The sequence below is a fragment of the Protomyctophum bolini genome (genome assembly GCF_963924005.1).
Source record: "Protomyctophum bolini genome assembly, chromosome: 17".
NCBI lineage: Eukaryota > Metazoa > Chordata > Actinopteri > Myctophiformes > Myctophidae > Protomyctophum > Protomyctophum bolini.
The window spans coordinates 40937056-40960344 of NC_137878.1; the positions used below are offsets into that span (position 1 = coordinate 40937056).

Sequence of the window (23289 nt, forward strand, 5' to 3'; positions counted from 1 at the left end):
CAACTGTGTATTAGTCGACTAAAATCTTATGATATGTAGTCGACGAAAACTAGACTGACACTAAAACATTCCAGGTGACTAAAATGTGACTAAAACTAAAAATCTAAATTATAGCTGCCAAAAACAACACTGAATATGAAACAACACTTTGCAGATAGAAAGACAAGAGGATAATTCAAGCTCTTCGTAGAGCAGAAATGTTATAATAGTTATAACATGAACCTTGTGTTTCTGTGGAGAAGAGTTGTTAAAGGAGAATTCCATACTAAAAGGCTTTCTTACCTGTCTTTGTAGTTGTTACGTCCCCATCAAAGAGGTCCAGGTGTTATTTTGTGTAAAAGCTCCTTATTGGCTGTTTCCCCTACCATAAGCCCTAAATGAATTGCATTGAATGGGAATTGAATGGGGCTATGGGGTGTTATGCTAATTCGCTTATTTCCATCGCTCAAAATTATATATTTTTTGTATATATCCTCTCTTCATAATGTAAATAATAGCCCAAGTGGCACACTTTAATACTTATTCCGATGGAAATAAGCGAATTAGCACAACACCCCATACATCCCATTCAATTCAATGCAATTCATTTAGGGCTTATGGTAGGGGAAACAGCCAATAAGGAGCTTTTGCACAAAATAACACCTGGACGTCTTTGGTGGGGACGTAACAACTACAAAGAAAGGTAAGAAAGCCTTCTAGTCTGGAATTCTCCTTTAAAGTCAACATGCTCTTCCACCTTTGCATGAAAGCACCGGCAGCACTGGTAAAAGCCAGCTGGGTGTGGGTGTGTGTGTGTGTGTGTGTGTGTGTGTGTGTGTGTGTGTGTGTGTGTGTGTGTGTGTGTGTGTGTGAGAGAGAGAGTCCATCAGAGGAAACTCGTGGCGTTTTTGTGTTAGCATTACGTTATGCTTCAGCTATTTAAAAATAGGAGATCTACAAGCTCGTAGCTCGCCACTCGGTGGCGCGCTACGAGCTTGTAGATCTGCTATTTTTGAAAAATCGAAGAACGACTGACATAGAAGATTTTTTTTTTTTTTAATCTGATCTCAGGTCAGAATGGAAAACTGTCAGGATGTAGAAGACATTTTTTTAGAATCTGATCTCAGGTCAGAATGGAAAACTGTCAGGATGTATACAAGACATGTTTTAGAATCTGATCTCAGGTCAGAATGGGTTAAAAGAGGAAAGCCAACATACGATCACATGATCGTTTATTACAAGAATCTTAACAATGCTTTACCAAATACCAGCAGTAGCACGGCATGGAAAAACAGGCCTGCACACGCACACGCAACCTTCTAATCTACACACCGTCACACGCATGTCGCACGCACACGCACACGCACACGCAACCTTCTAATCTACACACCGTCACACGCATGTGGCACGCACACACACACGCACTGACACACTGTCAACAGTTTGCGAATAGTACAGTGGTACGATTAGATTACAAGAATGATGCTAAAAATGATAACGCAAAAAAGGCTTGTTTCCATTGTAGTCCTATAATGTATTCAATATATCAAGGACACACACACACACACAGACACAGACACACACACACACACACACACACACACACCGACACACACACACACACACAGACACACACACACACACACACACCGACACACACACACACACACAGACACACACACACACACACACACACACACACACACACACACAGACACAGACACAGACACAGACACAGACACAGACACACACAAACACACACACACACACCTTATCAAGTATGCCTGAAAGATCACACACAATAGCCAGCAGACGAGAGAGAGAGAGAGAGAGAGAGAGAGAGAGAGAGACTCCAGGAGTTGGACTGTGATCTTAATACATTTCTGCCGTGTGTGTGTGTGTGGTCCCGCCCTTCCGTTTCTATAGCAGTTGTGGTGACACAATGTCATCATTCTCTTGTCACAGCAAACCAGTCTCTCTCTCTCTCTCTCTCTCTCTTTGCATGAGGAAACATGCGTTTACAGTTACAGTTGCACATAACCAAAATTAATATGTCCCTGTGTGTGCCCCCCCCCCTTCCTTTCCTTTCTGATCAAGCTTGGTGACACTATACAAGTGCAGTGTTTCCTCGTGTTTCTTCACTAGTCTGATCCAGAAGAACACAGTTTGCCGGCCACTGCTACAGAGCTGACCATGAGGTTTAGGTTATAATAAATCTTCCCTTCTTCTCATGGAGTCTCTGCCTCGAAGCAGACCAGAGGTAGAAAACTGTCCTTCCCTCTGATGTCATCGCTATATAGGGACACATGATGTCATCGCTATAGGGACACATGATGTCATCGCTATAGGGACACATGATGTCATCGCTATAGGGGACACATGATGTCATCGCTATAGGGACACATGATGTCATCGCTAGTAGGGACACATGATGTCATCGCTATAGGGACACATGATGTCATCGCTATAGGGACACATGATGTCATCGCTATAGGGGACACATGATGTCATCGCTATAGGGACACATGATGTCATCGCTATAGGGACACATGATGTCATCGCTATAGGGACACATGATGTCATCGCTATAGGGACACAGGCATCAGTAAAGCAGGAACTGGGGGTGGCGAATGAAGGACCGGGAAGTCTGGCGTGATATTGTGAAATCCACGATCTGGACCGATATCAAGGCCCATTATCTATCGGGCATTTGAGCCACGGAACCACCGTCTGATGACATTTAGCCTCTCAGACCCATTTGAGCCACGGAACCACCATCTGATGACATTTAGCCTCTCAGACCCATTTGAGCCACGGAACCACCGTCTGATGACATTTAGCCTCTCAGACCCATTTGAGCCACGGAACCACCGTCTGATGACATTTAGCCTCTCAGACCCATTTGAGCCACGGAACCACCATTTGACGACATTTAGCCTCTCAGACCCATTTGAGCCACGGAACCACCGTTTGATGACATTTAGCCTCTCAGACCCATTTGAGCCACGGAACCACCATCTGATGACATTTAGCCTCTCAGACCCATTTGAGCCACGGAACCACCGTTTGATGACATTTAGCCTCTCAGACCCATTTGAGCCACGGAACCACCGTTTGATGACATTTAGCCTCTCAGACCCATTTGAGCCACGGAACCACCATCTGATGACATTTAGCCTCTCAGACCCATTTGAGCCACGGAACCACCGTTTGACGACATTTAGCCTCTCAGACCCATTTGAGCCACGGAACCACCGTTTGACGACATTTAGCCTCTCAGACCCATTTGAGCCACGGAACCACCGTTTGACGACATTTAGCCTCTCAGACCCATTTGAGCCACGGAACCACCATCTGATGACATTTAGCCTCTCAGACCCATTTGAGCCACGGAACCACCATTTGACGACATTTAGCCTCTCAGACCCATTTGAGCCACGGAACCACCATTTGATGACATTTAGCCTCTCAGACCCATTTGTGCTATACGAGCTTGTAGGTCGGCTATTACAGACAATTCCCATTCAGAATTCCCATTCAATGCAATGCAATTCATTGAGGGCTTACGGTATAGGGAAAATAGCCACTAAGGAGTTTTTGCACCAAAAAAAACACCTGGACCTCTTTGGTGGGGACGTAACGACTACAAAGACAGGTAAGAAAGATAAGAAAGCATGCTAGCACGGAATTCTCCTTTAACCAGGGTGTTCTATATGTCTCCTACTGTACAAACTGTATATGTAACACCAGGAGACATTCTCTAGGGCTATAGGGTGGGACCACCACCTGCATGGGATGGAACTCCCGTCAAAGACCATCATTCTCTTGCCCCAACACGGGCAGCAAAACAAACCAAACCAAACCAAACCCAGTCTCCTCTCTCTCAGACAGACGGTGACAGTTTGACAGTGACAGATGTCAAACTTAAACTATAATAAACCCACAGGCACGACTTTCAACTCTCTAGTAGTAATAATGGTCGAACAACAACAACAACAACAACACTAGCTTGATCTGGATTTGTTTACTTAACTTCAAACCGACACCACCACCATAATCCCCCCCCTAGCTTTGGAATGGATGGACGCGCACGGTCACCGCTAGCACACACACACACACACACACACACACACACACACACACACACACACACACACACACGACACAATGATGATACTAGCACAGCCTGCTAACACACACACACACACACACACACACAGCGTATAATAGCTCAATATCAGTCCACAGTGTCAATGTGATTGCTTCTACAGTCAGCAGTGTTTCCCAGGAGGGAGTTCCCTGCAGCTAAGTGATAGTTTGGAACCAAAATGTCCCCCTGTGGGTCTGTCTGTAACTCGAGTGTACACACTAGTACAAATGGAACCAATCGGACCCCACCACAACGGGTCCATTTGGTACACTCGATCTCAGAGTTAAATTAACATAGCTTTTACAATATATACATTGAGGGGTCCAGTCCACCCACCAGAGATAGAAATTACGTTAAAATGTTGTAGACTAAAAAATGCATGTCAAACTATAATAGGGGGTCCTTGAAATTAAACGGGTTGAGAATCACTGGGTCCCCCTAGCCTATAGCTGGCATGTTATCTTTTCAAATGGGGGGGTAGGTGGTGTCAATTTGGGGCACCTTGACAATGACATGAGGGACCACTGCCCTAGTTGTATATTTTGTTTTGTTTTGTTGTTTATTTTCCCTTTTTACCTCCTTCATGATGAATTCCTTTTCTGTTGTTTGTTTGGCTACATAGAAGTGTCTTATTTGTAGTACGTCTCTAAATGTTTTGATGAATTTGAACAACAAAGGTGCAGACCCTCTTGTAAACAAGAGGGTCTTGTTTACAGTAAGAACTGTTAACAACAGTTAACAGTCTTTGTATTGAGTTTGTGTTTGAAATGTATAATACTGTAATCCTGCAACAATTTAACTGTCAACAAATACTTCAATCAATCAATAGTTTATAGTAGTCAATGTGATTGCTTGTACGGAATGTAGCTAGCCGGTGGCTAACTACACCGCTAGCGTCCCAAAGGCAACTCACTATAAAAGTGGGGGTGTTTTTTGGTTGGTTGTTGTGTGTTATTTTTTATTTTTTTTCCACTCACTCGCATTCTATCTCTCCATGAATCCGGTGGCGTCGCCGCCGGGGCTCGGCTGCCGGTCCGGCCGGGAGTCTGATCTCGTCTCGACAGTCCTCCTGTCCGGGTCCTCCGGGCTCCGGGGGTCCTCCGGGGGTCCAAAAAACAAAACGCGATCGATTTCCTTTACTCCATAAAACACCGCTCAATTATTCAACAACAGCAGAGAACCTTCCATCTTCGCTGGTTCTCTATCTCTCTCTATCTCTCTCTCTCGTCTGCTATACTTTCACCACTCAGACTATCTTGAGCTCGAGGAGGAGGAGGTGGAGGAGGAAGTCCAGGCCCCGCCCCCCCCCCGGCCTCACCACCGCCGCACGCGCCGCCGCGGAGCTGGAGTGGCAGCCGTCCTCGGCCAATGGGCGGACGGGGACGCGACCAGAGCGCCGCGCCCCCCCGCTGACGTCGTGCCAATCGGAGAGAGAGAGAGCGCGCGAGGGGAGGGAGGGGTTTTTGCGACCATCACGGTTGGTTGTCGCTGTCACTTTGCTTTGCTCTTTGACAGACAGGCAGGCGGCCGTTGGTGGTTAAATAAACCTCACAGAACCCGGTGGAAAATAAATGAACTATAGTAGCCTAAAATTATTATTAATTAATTTGATTTGACAATTATTATTCTAGGTACATTTTGATTTCATATACACGTAAATAAATCCAAAATGTAGTGCTTCAAGTTCCAAACCTTCTTTCATTGTGTTTAGGCAGACAGTATAGGCTACATTAAAACAATGTATTCATAACTTTTTAAAAAATAAGAAAGCTGCCAGAACTGTCATTTTGTGTTCACTAATGTTTTCCGTTTAGTAATTCCACCGGGCTCTGATATTGTATTAATAACATTGTTGTCTATAGGTGTTGTATAATTTGTATTGTATTGTATTGTATTTGTAGGCTACTATGTCACGACTGTTATAAAGATTTGTTAATTAAAAGCCCCGGCTTTTCATACTTATTTTATTTTTCATTTTTATTTTTATTTAATTATTTGCAGTGTTTTCTTTTCAGCAAATGGACAAATAGTCATTTTGATATGTATTTTTAGATTATTATTTATTTATTTAAGATTTATTTTGCGCCAACATTAATTGAAAAACAGAAAATGGACTAATAGTCTGACAGTACCTTACAGTATAGCAAAGATAGATTGTGAGATATATTTATACACAGTATAGTGGTCAAGATAGAATGCTCTCTACTTCTAAATGCATATCAACATATAGCCTATATTATACAGAGACAATCTACAGAGACAACATAGCAGAGAAAAACCTCATCAAACGCGGCAGACAGATCCAGGTGCTGTTTGATAGCCTTGGATCAAGACTGTCTATCGTATAGACGTATTTTATCGAGTCTGACTTTTGCTTTCACCATCTCGTCTTGATCTAAGGCTTAGCTGTATCTGACAAACTGATTAAGTTCTGGTTTCACCATCTCGCCTTGATCTAAGGCTTAGCTGTGTCTGACAAACTGATTAAGTTCTGGTTTCACCATCTCGCCTTGATCTAAGGCTTAGCTCTTAGCTGTATCTGACAAACTGATTAAGTTCTGGTTTCACCATCTCGTCTTGATCCCAGGCTTAGCTGTATCTGACAAACTGATTAAGTTCTGGTTTCACCATCTCGCCTTGATCTAAGGCTTAGCTGTATCTGACAAACTGATTAAGTTCTGGTTTCACCATCTCGTCTTGATCCCAGGCTTAGCTGTATCTGACAAACTGATTAAGTTCTGGTTTCACCATCTCGCCTTGATCCCAGGCTTAGCTGTATCTGACAAACTGATTAAGTTCTGGTTTCACCATCTCGCCTTGATCCCAGGCTTAGCTGTATCTGACAAACTGATTAAGTTCTGGTTTCACCATCTCGTCTTGATCCCAGGCTTATAGCTGTATCTGACAAACTGCATGATTCTCTGCTATATTCTGCTTCAGCAATGAGCATGACAGACCTGTAGCTTACAAAAGCAAATATTTAGGTTGTCTTATTAAATCTGCTCCTATTATATATGAGCAGTGCCAGTTGGGCACTGGCCTATACTTGGAACGATTGTATGCCCATATATGGAGTTCTTTGCCGGTAATGCCCAAATATGGAGTCTATATAATTATGCAGATGTCTGGAACAGCATTGTGACGTCAGCCCAGCACTCTTTAGCTATATTGGAGATGTATGGTCTGGATGTATGGAGACTTCAGAGGAAAACATGAAGCACTTCTCCTGAATGCTGGCTGCATGGAAAGGAGTGTTGCATTATAGCATTCCTTTCACCATGTAGTAAATAAATAAATGCTGCATTTGTGGTCTGGAGAGAGCAGTTGTTTTGCAGACGGGTAGAAGGGCAGGGGCTGAAGGCCCCCTTTGATGTCTATGTGTGCACGTCAGAGAGAGAGAGAGAGAGAGAGAGAGAGAGAGACAGAGAGAGAGAGAGAGAGAGAGAGAGAGAGAGAGTCAATATTCCAGGCCAGTCACAGCTGACCCCTGCATGGAGACCACTCTAAATGTCAAACCATAAAAGCCAGTCTCCTTCATTAAGTCTCATAAATTATGAGACTTGATGATGGAGTCATAATGGCTCATATTAAGATGACACACGTGTAAGAAGCAATTAAAACCAGTGTGAAATGTGGGGTGGGGGGGATCATTAAAGTTATAAGGATGGAATAATTGAATAAAGCGTTTGGACTACGGTAGTATTGAATATGAGGACCTGAGAATGTGAGGATGCACCGCCCTCTAGTGGCGTCCTATGGGGTCACCAATATGTGACAGATAGGACTTCGATGGTCATCAGGTCATGTCTGTCTGTGGCAAATGATTTTCACTTTTACACAACATTATAATTATATGATGTTCTCATTTTGATCATAGTAAGGTCCAGTTTACTGTATGCCAATTTCCAGGTTTTCTTCACAATATGTATAGCAATTAATTATGACGACACTATGGCATTATTATAGGAGTCCAACTAGTACTGGCGGTTTTCAAAAGTTTTACGTGCAAAACTCAATAGTTTTCATTTAGTTTCAGTAATATTTTAGTCACCTGGAATGTTTTAGTGTTAGTCTAGTTTTAGTCGACTACATATATATAAGATTTTAGTCGACTAAATCTACAGTTGGATTTAGTCGACTAAAATGTATTTTGGCGGGCCTTGATGCCGTCGTAATGACTGTTTTTACACACCGAAAATAGCCGATCTACAAGCTCACAACGCGTTGCGCTGCGACGCGTTGTGAGCTTGTATTTCGTGTAAAACTACATATACTGAATCTCTTTGTCCACTATAGTCCCTTCCTAACATTTTAGTCTACTTTTTATTTGTTGACGAAATTGTCACTAATTATTTAGTCTTAGTTTTAGTCATCATAGCTTAGTTTTCATTTAGTTTTTGTCAGTGAAAAAAGGTATAGTTGACGGACATTTTTCATCTTAGTTTTAGTCGAGGAAATCAACACTGGCGCATACTGTAGTGTTTTGGTTCAAATTATTGTTCAACTCGTCACTGTCGTAAGGCTGAAAATATAATAATGTGTTATTCTATCAATATATTTTTTAATATCATTGAGAAGCTTTTTTTTAATGATGTTTATTTTAAACAAATCAACATGAAGAAACCACATTTTTAATCGATTACTGATTAACGGTTTCACCCTTAAATGTACATTTATAAAATACAATAATTTACTAAAAGATACCAAAACTATCGTGTCTCCAAAAGTAAACAGCTCATTCATCCGTTAATAAATCTGTTGATAAAAGTATAGGACTATATTAGCTATAGTGCTTATTGTAGCCTCTCATACAAAGGCAAGTCGCCTCACAGCTAGAAGGTCCTAGGTTCGATTCCCACAGTCGGTATAGTGCTGTCGACTCACAGCTAGAAGGTCCTGGGTTCGATTCCCTCCTGGGACGCTGTGGGTGCTGTGGGCGTGTCCTCCCCTCCACGTATTCAGTGCCCATACCCGAGGCGGGGTTGGCGAAAGGGCCTTTCTGTGTAGAGTTTGCATGTTCTCTCCGTGTCCCCTCACAAAAACATGCAGTAATCCTGGTCTCCAAACTGCGCCAGCCGGGGCGCCTGATGGAGGGGAAAGGAACTGGTTGGAATAACGTGTTCCTTCCACGCGCTATACGTCCAACCAGGGAAACTCCCCCCTGTCAGGTGTAAAGGAGCAACTTGGACACTCAGGCATGAAGGAAGCATGAGTTCAAGTCCGTTGCTCTCCCCAGGTTGGCGGAGGGTGTGTAGAGCCCAGGATCACATTAGATATTTGACACAGGGGTGAAAAATGGGTTAGAAAATCGTGGGATAAAAATTATATAAAAATACAAAAGGCAACAATAATTTGTTTTTGGCTATATACGTAGAAGTGTATATGTGTACGTCTCTAAATGTGTCTGTGTCTGTGTCTGTGTGTGTGTGTGTGTGTGCACTTATGTACAGTTTGATACATAGTTTGATAGAAAAAACTTTCAACAACACAATTACATCATCGTTACTGTGGTAGTGCAACTATTTTGTGAGGAAAGTTCTTAAGCTATAATTAATGATAATAATAAATAAGCAAGTGTCCGTTCAGTCACCGGGCAGCATCACAACACCCATCATGTTAAGACGTTCACTTCTGGTGAGTTTTACTAGTTCACTATTGTTTAACCCATTCTGACCTGAGATCAGATTCATACGAGGTTTCCACGGGACACACACTGGTCTGATTAACCCATTCTGACCTGAGATCAGATTCTAAAAATGTCAGTCGTTCTTCGAATTTTTCAAAAATAGCAGACCTACAAGCTCGTATGTGAGCTTGTAGATCTGCTATTTTTCAATAGCTAAAGCATAACATGATGCTAACACCAAAATGGGTGCCCGGTCAGAATGGGTTAAGACGTTCACTTCTGGTGAGTTTTACTAGTTGACTAGTTGTTTAACTAGGCCTACCTATTGTGTTGTGTAAAAAACACAAAACAAACATACATTGGTGATTATAACTAACTATAATCCATCTCAGGGGTGGGCAACTGGCGGCCCGGGGGCCACATGCGGCCCCCACCTTCATTTAATGTGGCCCTCAGGCCAATTCCACAACATTGCAAACATGACCTGCTTTAATTACTTCAGTCTAAATTAGTATAGCTCAATGCTTCAACACACGTATAATTAAAGGCATTTGAAATTACATAAAAATTGTAGATCGGCTATTTTTGCTACGACAGTAATATACGGCCCTATAGGGAGTGAGTGTGGAAATATAGTGGCTCCTCTCCATCGTCAAAGTTGCCCAACCCTGATCCATCTGATCTTGAGGCCTACAAAAAAACGAGGTTTTCAGGCGTCCCACAAATTGAGACCCTGTGCCACATTGAACTGAGGGGTGTGGTGTCATTCCTCACTGAAAGAAGCATGAGGTCAGTCCGTTGCTCTCCCCAGGTTGGCAGAGGGAGTGTATATCACCCACACATTACATGAAATGGCCAGCTGGGGCGCCTGATGGAGGGGAAAGGAACTGGTTGGAATAACGTGTTCCTTCCAGGTGCTACGACGTCCAACCAGGGAAACTCCCCCCTGTCAGGTTGTAAAGGAGCAACTTGGACACTCAGGCATGAAGGAAGCATGAGTTCAAGTCCGTTGCTCTCCCCAGGTTGGCGGAGGGTGTGTAGAGCCCAGGATCACATTAGATGATTGACACAGGGGTGAAAAATGGGTTACAAAAATCGTGGGATAAAATAAAAACAAAAAAAAGAAAACAGACTGACTACAGACCGACTACAGACCGACTACAGACTGGCTCCGGTGATGTGAGCGACCTCGGTGAGCACGTCCGCGGCACCCTGCTTGTACCCCAATGCCGTCTCGCGGGCCCTCCGGGCCTCCCGGAGGCTCTCGGCCAGGTTCCCCTCCAGCCGGCGCCGCTCCTGGTGGGTGGGCGCCGCCTCGCGGACCGCCGCCGCCGCGCGCTCCTCACCGCGCAGCAGCCAGCCCACCAGCTCCTGGAGCTTGGTGCCCGCCGAGACGGCCATCTTGGCGTCGCGGGAGGCGCCGCGGACCTCGTCCTGGGCCAGCTTCAGGAGGTGGGGCAGGCGCTGCTGCGGCTCCGCCCCCTCCTCGGACGCCGCGGACGCCAGCGGGACCACGTCGAGGGAGAAGTCGTAGCCCTTCAGCTGCAGCGTCACCCGGTGACTGCTCTCTGGAGGGGAACGCAGAGGGAGGGAAAGGTTACGTCACCCGGTGACTGCTCTCTGGAGGGGAACGCAGAGGGAGGGAAAGGTTACGTCACCCGGTGACTGCTCTCTGGAGGGGAACGCAGAGGGAGGGAAAGGTTACGTCACCCGGTGACTGCTCTCTGGAGGGGAACGCAGAGGGAGGGAAAGGTTACGTCACCCGGTGACTGCTCTCTGGAGGGGAACGCAGAGGGAGGGGAAGGTTACGTCACCCGGTGACTGCTCTCTGGAGGGGAACGCAGAGGGAGGGAAAGGTTACGTCACCCGGTGACTGCTCTCTGGAGGGGAACGCAGAGGGAGGGGAAGGTTACGTCACCCGGTGACTGCTCTCTGGAGGGGAACGCAGAGGGAGGGAAAGGTTACGTCACCCGGTGACTGCTCTCTGGAGGGGAACGCAGAGGGAGGGAAAGGTTACGTCACCCGGTGACTGCTCTCTGGAGGGGAACGCAGAGGGAGGGAAAGGTTACGTCACCCGGTGACTGCTCTCTGGAGGGGAACGCAGAGGGAGGGAAAGGTTACGTCACCCGGTGACTGCTCTCTGGAGGGGAACGCAGAAAATTATAATTTCTTTGTATATATCCTCTCTTCATAATGTAAATAATATCCCAAGCGGCAACACTTTACTACTTCTTTCGATGGAAATAAGCGAACTAGCATAACGCCCCATAGCCCCATTCAATTCCCATTCAATGCAATGCAATTCATTGAGGGCTTATGGTAGGGGAAACAGCCAATAAGGAGTTTTTGCACAAAAATAACACCTGGACCTCTTTGGTGGGGACGTAACAACCACAAAGAAAGGTAAGAAAGATAAGAAAGCATTCTAGCATGGAATTCTCCTTTAAAGGAAGAAGTTTGTGTGTGTGTTTGTGCGTGCGTGCGACCGTGTGTGCGTGCGTCTCACGGTGCTCCTCGGTGATGTTCCTGAGGCACTCGCTGAGCGCCAGCGTGTCGTCGCGGTGACAGCCGTAGAGCTGGCGCAGGTTGACGATGTGTCGCCGCATGGCCTCGTAGCGCTCCCGCTGCTCGTTGAACGTCTCCGCCACGTCCGAGAAGCGCCGGTCCAGATCGGACACGCCCACCAGACGCATCACCAGCCGGCCGCTGCGACCCGCCGCCTGGCTGTCTGCTGCACACGCACACACACACACGCACACACGCACACACACACGCACACGCACACGCACACGCACACGCACACACACACACACACGCACGCACACATGCACACACGTCAAATCACAACAAGTTGTCTCAGGACACTTGACATGTATCCACACTTTTCCTGGGCTGTGTGTGCTCCAGTTCCTGTCAATTTGATCCAATGAAAGCCAATGAAACTGGTCAGATGACCAATGAAATCAACAGGAACTGGAGCACACACAGCCCAGGAAAAGTGTGGATAGGCAGAGATCCAGACAGACATCCAAGAACAAATATTCTTAAATCTTCTATTATCTACAGAGCAGTAATAGGTTTGGAATGCACTACCAAAGTGTATAACCAATACAAATACAAAATTCATCTTTAAAATCAAGAATCAAGAACACTTTATGTAAACCATACTGCAGTGACCCCGGGAAAATAATAATTCAAATGTATAATTTGTTGAAAGTGATTTTTTTTTGCTATGTTTTTCTTTGTTTTTTATTTCTCCTATGTTTTTTATTTCTTATTTTATATTTTATTTTACCATGTTTTATTTTGAGTTATAGTGTTTGTAAACAATTGTAAGTATTGCCTTTGTTAAATGTTAAATGTTTGTCTGTGTCGGAGCCCAGGAAGACTAGCTTTTGTCTAGGCAAAAGTTAATGGGGATCCTTATAAACAATAAACAATAAACAATCCCACTCTGAGCAAGGAATCTTGCGACAGTCATTCACTCATTCACACACTTTGAGTGAGGTTGAGAAGAATGACTGAGCTCTATAATATATATTTATATATGTGTATATATATATATATTATATAGTGAAGAGAGGAGAGTCCACACACAGGTTTGCTCCAAGGTGTTTGCTTTTTATTCAATACACCCTAAATAAGACACAACGTTTCGGGCCGTGAACGAACGGCCTTCATCAGGTGATAATTGGCAGTATGTGTGACACCTCCCTTTTAAACCCAGTCGTCACATCACGTGACTGATGACGACTGCATGGGCAGGTGATTCACTAACACCAATAAGTGACATGACAATAAATATGACAATATATTATGAACACGACTGGCCACCACAGCAAGCAAGTTTACAATAAGGCAACACAGTTTCAAAAGAACAGTTTCAATAAAACTTGCTGGTTTTTGCTTGTTACAGACTGTTATATATTATATATACACATTACACAGCAGCTGCACCTCATCTAAATGCCTCATACAGTAGGCAGACGGACATAACGGAGCGTTACTCAGCTCTACTATACAGTACCAGGGTGTGTTGCTGCTGGTCGCGCCCTCCTGGCTGACTCAGGTTGCTGTGGTCCTCCTCCTCCTCCTCCTCCTCCTCCTCCCCCTCCTCCTCCTCCTCCTCCTGAGGGGTCCGGATGCAAGAGAGACTGCCTCTGGAATATGACACCAAAATCTATATAAATCTCACACGATTAAGGCAACCGGCCGGTTCCAACGCGCTGCACAAGGTGCCCTTTTTTCACTTGAGCACCTGCCCCCTCTAAACGTCTGTCTGTGCACGCCACTGCGTCTCACAGCAGCACACGCACGCTCAAATGACTCCACATTTCTCCACAACGACTGCTAAATACTCTGCCAATTGAGGTTCTATACTAGGCTTATAATCCCACCGTCAATGTCTTCACATTAGAGCATAAGCTATAGCTCTGGTCCATATCCTTCTACTGCTTCTAGCATTCTGCCCTGCGCAGTATAAGGCTGTGGGACTTTCAGTTTTAACTCTCACACACATGGAACTCATGCTAGCCTCGATCTCCTCTTTAGCGTAAATAAAAAGAACGTTTTTGCTACTCACCAAAACATTGTTGTGTCATTAGAAAGACTACTTTCCTTAGTGGACGCACGCTGAGCCCCCCCCCACACGTATAAACGGTACTTTTTGGCCAGGAAGGGATTTTCTTTCCCCGGGGGAAAAATATTCTCTGTGAGGCAGTTCTCTGGGCAATATCAGTAGAGGGCGCAGCGGAGTAACTAAAAGTATTTTTTTTCCCGGTGGAAACTAAATCCCCTTTTTGGCCAAAAAGTACCGTTTATACGTGTGGTGGAGGGGGGGTGGGGGGGGGGGGGGGGGGGCTCAGAGTGCGTCCACTAAGGAAAGTAGTCTTTCTATTGACACAACCCGCCTTTGTTTTGGTGAGTAGCAAAAACGTTCTTTTTATTTACGCTAAAGAGGAGAGGCTGGTCTGAGTTCCATTTGAGATTTAAAACTGAAAGTAAGTCCCATAGCCTTGTACTGCCCAGGGCAGAATGCTAGAAGCAGTAGAAGGCTATGGACCAGAGGTAAAGTCCATAGCCTTACTGCGCAGGGCAGAACCGTAGAAGCAGTAGAAGGCTATGGACCAGAGCTAAGTATATATAAGCATGACACTGCCTTATTACGCAATACCTTCACTGGCTATACTTCCAAACCAGTGGTTCCCAAACCTGTGTCATCTCAAGGACCCCCAACGGGACATTAATTAGCCCCGCGCCCGCGGACGAATTATTTGAAAACTTTAGTTACAAAATTGTAGATCAACATTTATTTTAAATCTGGGGTCTCGGAGTCAGAGATTAGAAATGTAATTACATGGGGGGTCCGGTATAGCCTATAATATAATGCATGTCAAACTGGGGCTCCTTGGGTTGAGAATCCGTAAACATCTTAAAAAGTTTGTGAACCATATTCCACTGACTGCTCTACCATAAAGTGTGTGAACCATATTCCACTGACTGCTCTACCATAAAGTGTGTGAACCATATTCCACTGACTGCTCTACCATAAAGTGTGTGAACCATATTCCACTGACTGCTCTGCCATAAAGTGTGTGAACCATATTCCACTGACTGCTCTGCCATAAAGTGTGTGAACCATATTCCACTGACTGCTCTGCCATAAAGTGTGTGAACCATATTCCACTGACTGCTCTGCCATAAAGTGTGTGAACCATATTCCACTGACTGCTCTGCCATAAAGTGTGTGAACCATATTCCACTGACTGCTCTGCCATAAAGTGTGTGAACCATATTCCACTGACTGCTCTGCCATAAAGTTTGTGAACCATATTCCACTGACTGCTCTGCCATAAAGTGTGTGAACCATATTCCACTGACTGCTCTGCCATAAAGTGTGTGAACCATATTCCACTGACTGCTCTGCCATAAAGTTTGTGAACCATATTCCACTGACTGCTCTGCCATAAAGTGTGTGAACCATATTCCACTGACTGCTCTACCATAAAGTGTGTGAACCATATTCCACTGACTGCTCGACCATAAAGTGACTGATTGGTCAAAATAACCTTTTGCGTCCATTCAAATAAAATAATCGTTTTTGTCTTCTATTGCACCACCTGCACGCTATTGCTTAAATTAGGAGGATTAACCCAAGTCAACTCGCGGTCACATTATAGGCTATATCGAGTCCACCTCGGTAAAGTTCAAGTTCAACAGCAACAACAACAACAACTCAACAGGTGTGTAGTGAGCAGCTATACTTACGCTATTATTAAGCAAACAAATAGCCTATAGTTTACAAATGGACATGGAATACTTTGAACACATAGCCTACCTCTCCCTGGTCCTCGGTTTTGTCCCGACAGCAGAGGCAGCAGCACCGTGAGAGGAGAGACATGTTTTCATGCTCTGATTGTTTCTGATTCTGACCCGCATTCCACTAGTCCTCCTACACCATGACGTCATCACGGTCATGAGACTAGTGTTGTAAAACCTTCTTTTCATTGTGTTGTGGTTGTTCTTCCTGTGTGATTCAATCCACGGTGCTTTATTGTCCAGAGGGAAGAAACACACAGTGTTACCATAGAGACTACCTGTGAGTGTGGCGGACAGACAGGTGAACTGCAATGAGGAGAGCTACCTGTTGGTGTCGCTGTTATGTTATGTTGTTCAGAATTATATATAGAATTATATCATAGAATATATATAGAAGAATTATGTATAGAAGAAAATAGTTTAAATATGTTACCTGAGGGGGCTTCAGAATATCAGGCGCTGGCATTACATACAGTATAGGACAACAATGCACTTGGAATGGGAAATAGAGGGGGATAAATCTAATAGTTTGGGGTTTTTTTTGTATTTAACTTGTAATGCTAAAGACATCTGTGCACAGCAACACTGTTGAAAACAAAATATTGTGAGTTTGAGCTTACGTCAATCAATCAACTCACCTTTAACTCAAGCGGCTTTTTATATATTTAAATTAAATATCATTTAGGGACATAAAATGGTGCATTTATATAGCGCCTTTATCCAAGGCGCTTTACATAGATTGTGCATTACATTCACCCATTCATACACCGATGGCAGCGGAAACCATGCAAGGCACCAACTAGCACATCGGGAGCAATTAGGGGTTCAGTGTCTTGCTCAAGGACACTTCGACAGTAACTCTGGGGGAGCCCGGGTTTGAACTGGCAACCTTGCGGTTCCCATCCAGGCACTCTACCCCTGAGCCACCGGCCACATGTCCTGTGATCTATCCATCCAGAGACGTGCTGGCCATTGGGAAATTCGGGACAACTTCCGAACGGCCGGTCCAGGCCAGCTGTTCTTTTTTTTCAAAGATCATATTTAATTTTTAAAAATCTAACCCAATTGCCTGTTAACAGTTTTGAGTACAGGAATGTTAACAGGCAAATTATGGGCACTGTATTTTGGCCCGTAAACATCAAGTTTAGCAGGGCATATATACAGTCATGTACGGTAATATACAGGTGTGATGTTTCGGGAGTTTGTTGTAAAGTTTAACGGGAGTTTCCTGTAGTATACACAGTTACACACATCCGTATTCCAAGCTTTTTGCGCAGTGCAAGTCAACTCGAACAAAATCATGGTTGATGCTGCAATTTGCACGTTTTCCAGTAGAGGGCAGCAGAGTTCTTTCTAATATTTCATTGCCATGCCACGGTAACTTAAGGGTCATCATCTTCACCTCATAATATAGCAGGAGGCAATGAATCAATGCAGTACATTCATTGTTCTATATTCACTATTTTATTGAACATTATAGAAACATAATAGAAACATACACTATACACAACGTTTTCAGCAGACAATATTCATAAACAATTAATAAAACTATAAGACTACTTTGTAATACATTTATTTTTCACCACACTGTCATGAATGTCTCTTTAAAAAATAAAAAATAAAGTGTTAATAACATAATTATAAAACATTGGCGGCATGTGGACCGACGTTGGCACAGTGCTAGGAGAGAGAGAGGGGTTCAACATATGGCTCAGGGGTCCTCAATGTGGAACCTGACGCTGCCAGATCTGTCAACTAAAATGCTCAATCAGGGATTGACGAATGCACTTTAATGACTATAGTTGCACTTTATCAAGGGAACGTGTGCAATAGAGCACCGAAGTCCTGACGTAACTCGCTCATCCCCTCGATTCCCCTCCTGGTTCGCGGAAGTAATTTCTCTATGGAGAATAACATGGGGTGATCTTAATATCGTCTACTATCAGCGTTGTGGTCCAAAAATAAACAAGCTGTCTCTGCGTTATTGTCAGGGAGGTGTCTCTGTTTCGTTTGCAACAGTCAGTCACTCATATTATGATACAGTCTGCTTCTAGCGAAAATCTAACTAATTCAGCAGCAGTAACATTAGCGTTTTCTCTCAGTCAGTTGATTCTTCATATCCATATGAGTGAAGCGGCCGGGGTGACATGTTTATTTTTCAAACACAGTTATATGAGGCGATCTAAAATCGCCTCAATGGGGATTTCAATGCAACTAAACAAATACATGAACCTGGGGACTGACGCCCTCTACTGACAGTGACGTCAGACTTCGGTGCTCTATATCTCTGTTTTGTGTACGCGGGTGTTTCATGGTGTTTTTCCTTTTCCTATGTGAACGTGTCTGTTATTTGTACGCAGCTGTGACTCTGTCTCCAAGACAAATTTCTCCCAAGGGAGACAAATAAAGATAACCTTGAACCTTGAAGAAGCTTGCTACACAAATTTGTTTCACAGCTTATTGGGACCTGGGATCTCGGAAGCAAATTCGATGACGGGGGCTGTTTTTTTTTCAAGATACTCGGTAGATGATTGGATGGGACCGTCTGTCTATCACCGTGTGGGCGTGCAAACACAACCAATCAATGGCAATCATATTGACGTGTCTGTATAGCTTCACATCCGGTTTCGCACATATCCCGCCCCTTAGCTCACGCTGATTGGTTCGGTACGGAACAGATCGGTGTTAGCTCAACTCCCTGAGAGATCCCAGATGGAAGCTGTGTTGGGGAACATGGTTACCCAATACCGCCCCCATCTGGCAGCGTCAGGTTACTCAATGTGTACCGTTCATTTCAGTACAGCGGCGGCAGGGAGCGGGTGCTGACGTGGCCGAACCTCACCCGGGAGGAGGGCGAGGAGGGGGGAGACGACCCCGCCCCCTGGGGGAGGAGGGGGAGGTGGGGCGAGGAGGGGGAGGGCCGCATGACGACGCAGGAGGAGGAGGCGTTCATGGCCACGACGGTGACGACGCCACCACTGCTCCTCCTCCTCCTCCTCCCTCCTCCCTCTGGGGAGGGGCGCCCGCGAGGCCGCCGCAGCTGGGGGGGGGTGGAGGGGGAGGAGGGGGAGGGGGGGGTCGCCACGGTTCTGGGACGCAGAGCGGCGGGGGGAGGGGGAGGGGCGGCCGCGAGGAGCGGAGTAGCACCCGTTGACCGAGTGGCGCCCAGGGGACGACTTTCTGGGCGACGCGTTGGGTGAGCGGTTCTGCTGCTGCTTCGGGGACTTGGGGGCTATATTCGGGGACTTGGGGGCTTTTTTCGAGGCCTTGGTGGGGGTCTTGGGGGTCTTTGGGGTCTTGGGGGTCTTTGGGGTCTTGGGCGTCTTGGGCGAGACGGGGTGGTGGGAGGGGTTAGGGTTAGGGGCGGAGTCTCCGTCGCCAGCGAGCTTGTAGAGGAAGACGTCGTATTGGAGCGGCAGGCTGCTCTGGGGGCGGGGCTTAGCGTCCTTGGGGAGGAGCAACTCCAGGTCGATGGTGACGCCGTCCTGGCAGCATGCAGCAGTGCATGATGGGAGACAGAGTTTTTTACTCAACATTTTTAACCAAATGTATAAAAGTATCAATGCTATAAATACTCTGTTACAAGAAAGTATATCAATACTAAATACTTTGTTACAAGAAAGTATATCAATACTAAATACTTTGTTACAAGAAAGTATATCAATACTAAATACTCTGTTACAAGAAAGTATATCAATACTAAATACTTTGTTACAAGAAAGTATATCAATACTAAATACTCTGTTACAGGTAGAAAGTTGGGAATTCGGTAAAAGTACACGAAAGAAAATGCCCCCATTTCAAAGTTTTGAAATGTATTAAAAACATCTTTTGAATATAGCAGTTGTGTACAAGCTCAATGCGCTTGTAGATTGGCTATTTTCAAATGGTCGTAATGTACAGTACATACAGTATATAGGGCTGCACAGTGGTTAATGGTATGTTTTGTATTAACCCATTTAGGCCTGACGTCGAAATTTATAAAATGTACATACATACATACACACACACATACATACATACATACATACATACATACATACATACATACATACCTGGATTTGGCGCAGTCCGTCAGTCAGTCGGCTAAACATGGGTTAATATGGAACTGTCCACAGTGCTGAATCAGCACTCTGTGAGCTCTCTCTGTGTGTGTGTGCGTGCGTGTGCGTGTGCGTGCGTGTGCGTGTGCGTGTGTGTGTGTCAGAGATGCAGCGGGGTCAGCCATGCGTTCATCAGCGCTCATTACTGTAAAGCATCAGAGGACAGTATAGAGCAGAGCTTCTGCAGCTGCAGTGCAGAGCATTAGGACAGTGGTTATAGGACAGTGGTTATAGGACAGTGGTTATAGGACAGTGGTTATAGGACAGTGGTTATAGGACAGTGGTTATAGGACAGTGGTTATAGGCCAGTGGTTATAGGCCAGTGGTTATAGGACAGTGGTTATAGGACAGTGGTTATAGAGCGTCGCAGTCCCGCCCCCTTTCAGAACAACGAGTGTCCCAGGAAATGAAACCCCAATGCATTCTCCCATCGGCACTTCTAATATAATTTATTTAAAGACGGTTACGCCGCGGACAAAGACAACTCGGATCGTGACAAATCATGACAATGAACACAATGTTTTGGGGCCGATCAAATAATTTATAAGACGAAAAACAAAACAAATAGTGTTGTCTCCTGACTTTCTTTTCTTCTTTCTAATGATTATATGATATATAACACAATGTTTTGGGGCCGATCAAATAAGAAGAAAAAAAAGAAAGAAAAACAACAACAAAAAGTGTTGGCCCGAAAAACATTGTGTTTATTGTCATGATTTGTCACGACAAGAGTTGGCTTCGTCCAGCGGCGCATAAACGTCTTTAAATAAATACTTTCTGCAAAGTCTATGAGGGGAAAATGAACGGCGATTTATTTTCCGGGTCTCTCGAGGGGGGGACGGGACTGCGACGCTCTATAGATGGGTAAAGATTAGCAGACACAGTGACATCACAGTGACATCACAGTGACATCACAGTGACATGACTGCGAGACAGAGAAAGTACGGGTAAAGATTAGCAGACACAGTGACACCCTATAGAAGGGTAAAGATGAGCAGACACAGTGACACCCTATAGAAGGGTAAAGATGAGCAGACACAGTGACACCCTATAGAAGGGTAAAGATTAGCAGACACAGTGACACCCTATAGAAGGGTAAAGATGAGCAGACACAGTGACACCCTATAGAAGGGTAAAGATGAGCAGACACAGTGACACCCTATAGAAGGGTAAAGATGAGCAGACACAGTGACACCCTATAGAAGGGTAAAGATGAGCAGACACAGTGACACCCTATAGAAGGGTAAAGATGAGCAGACACAGTGACACCCTATAGAAGGGTAAAGATGAGCAGACACAGTGACACCCTATAGAAGGGTAAAGATGAGCAGACACAGTGACACCCTATAGAAGGGTAAAGATGAGCAGACACAGTGACACCCTATAGAAGGGTAAAGATGAGCAGACACAGTGACACCCTATAGAAGGGTAAAGATGAGCAGACACAGTGACACCCTATAGAAGGGTAAAGATGAGCAGACACAGTGACACCCTATAGAAGGGTAAAGATGAGCAGACACAGTGACACCCTATAGAAGGGTAAAGATGAGCAGACACAGTGACACCCTATAGAAGGGTAAAGATGAGCAGACACAGTGACACCCTATAGAAGGGTAAAGATGAGCAGACACAGTGACACCCTATAGAAGGGTAAAGATGAGCAGACACAGTGACACCCTATAGAAGGTAAAGATGAGCAGACACAGTGACACCCTATAGAAGGGTAAAGATGAGCAGACACAGTGACACCCTATAGAAGGGGTAAAGATGAGCAGACACAGTGACACCCTAGTAGAAGGGGTAAAGAATGAGCAGACACAGTGACACCCTATAGAAGGGTAAAGATGAGCAGACACAGTGACACCCTATAGAAGGGTAAAGATGAGCAGACACAGTGACACCCTATAGAAGGGTAAAGATGAGCAGACACAGTGACACCCTATAGAAGGGTAAAGATGAGCAGACACAGTGACACCCTATAGAAGGGTAAAGATGAGCAGACACAGTGACACCCTATAGAAGGGTAAAGATGAGCAGACACAGTGACACCCTATAGAAGGGTAAAGATGAGCAGACACAGTGACACCCTATAGAAGGGTAAAGATGAGCAGACACAGTGACACCCTATAGAAGGGTAAAGATGAGCAGACACAGTGACACCCTATAGAAGGGTAAAGATGAGCAGACACAGTGACACCCTATAGAAGGGTAAAGATGAGCAGACACAGTGACACCTATAGAAGGGTAAAGATGAGCAGACACAGTGACACCCTATAGAAGGGTAAAGATGAGCAGACACAGTGACACCCTATAGAAGGGTAAAGATGAGCAGACACAGTGACACCCTATAGAAGGGTAAAGATGAGCAGACACAGTGACACCCTATAGAAGGGTAAAGATGAGCAGACACAGTGACACCCTATAGAAGGGTAAAGATGAGCAGACACAGTGACACCCTATAGAAGGGTAAAGATGAGCAGACACAGTGACACCCTATAGAAGGGTAAAGATGAGCAGACACAGTGACACCCTATAGAAGAGGTAAAGAATGAGCAGACACAGTGACACGCGGGGACAAAGCTGGATAAAATTAAAAAGATTTATTCCCAACGACTCTGAACTAATATTCCTGCTGCATGAATAATTGATACCCAATTAATAAAAAGTACAAAAAGAACCTCCGTTAAAACATCCAAGTATTTAGAAATCACACCGAAGAACCAAAGACACGACGTTGTTGTGTACAGAACATTATGTATAGGTATTATATTCAAATCTAATCAATCAATCAATATACTTTAACCCATGAAATCTAGACAGATCCACGTATTATAGCAATGTCAAACATCGATATTATTATTATTATTATCTTTTTTAGAAATACAGTAGTCACTTTGATATCCTTTTCTTCATATATTATTTATGTTTTCACACAGTTTGCGTTTAACACCAAATGCATGCGGGGAGAGAGAAGAGAGGAGAGAGAGAGAGGAGAGAGAGAGAGGAGGAGAGAGGAAGAGAGAGGAGAGAGAGAGAGAGAGAGAGAGAGAGAGAGAGGAGAGTGAGAGAGAGGAATAGAGAGAGAGAGAGAGAGAGAGAGAGAGAGAGAGAGA

At 44.8% G+C, this 23289-nt stretch overlaps 2 protein-coding genes across 3 annotated transcripts in view; both read right to left on the bottom strand.

Annotated features, from left to right (window-relative positions):
• LOC308332367 (hyccin-like) overlaps positions 1-5343 on the bottom strand; it is a 46424-nt gene extending 41081 nt beyond the window's left edge. The window contains exon 1 of one of the 2 annotated variants that reach the window (XM_080788239.1): positions 5107-5343. The gene's annotated coding sequence lies outside the window, so the exon portion shown is untranslated. Of the gene's footprint in view, positions 1-5102 lie in introns of both variants that reach the window. The other variant, XM_080788238.1, reaches the window with a different exon arrangement.
• Positions 5344-10913: 5570 nt separating this feature from the next.
• Positions 10914-19026, bottom strand: LOC308331782 (uncharacterized protein; the record flags this gene model as incomplete). The annotated part of the gene is made up of 4 exons (XM_080787277.1): positions 10914-11323; positions 12262-12486; positions 13783-13915; positions 18916-19026. The coding sequence occupies 4 exons, from the start codon at positions 19024-19026 to the stop codon at positions 10914-10916; spliced, it is 879 nt and encodes a 292-aa protein (XP_080643403.1).
• Positions 19027-23289: the final 4263 nt, after the last annotated feature.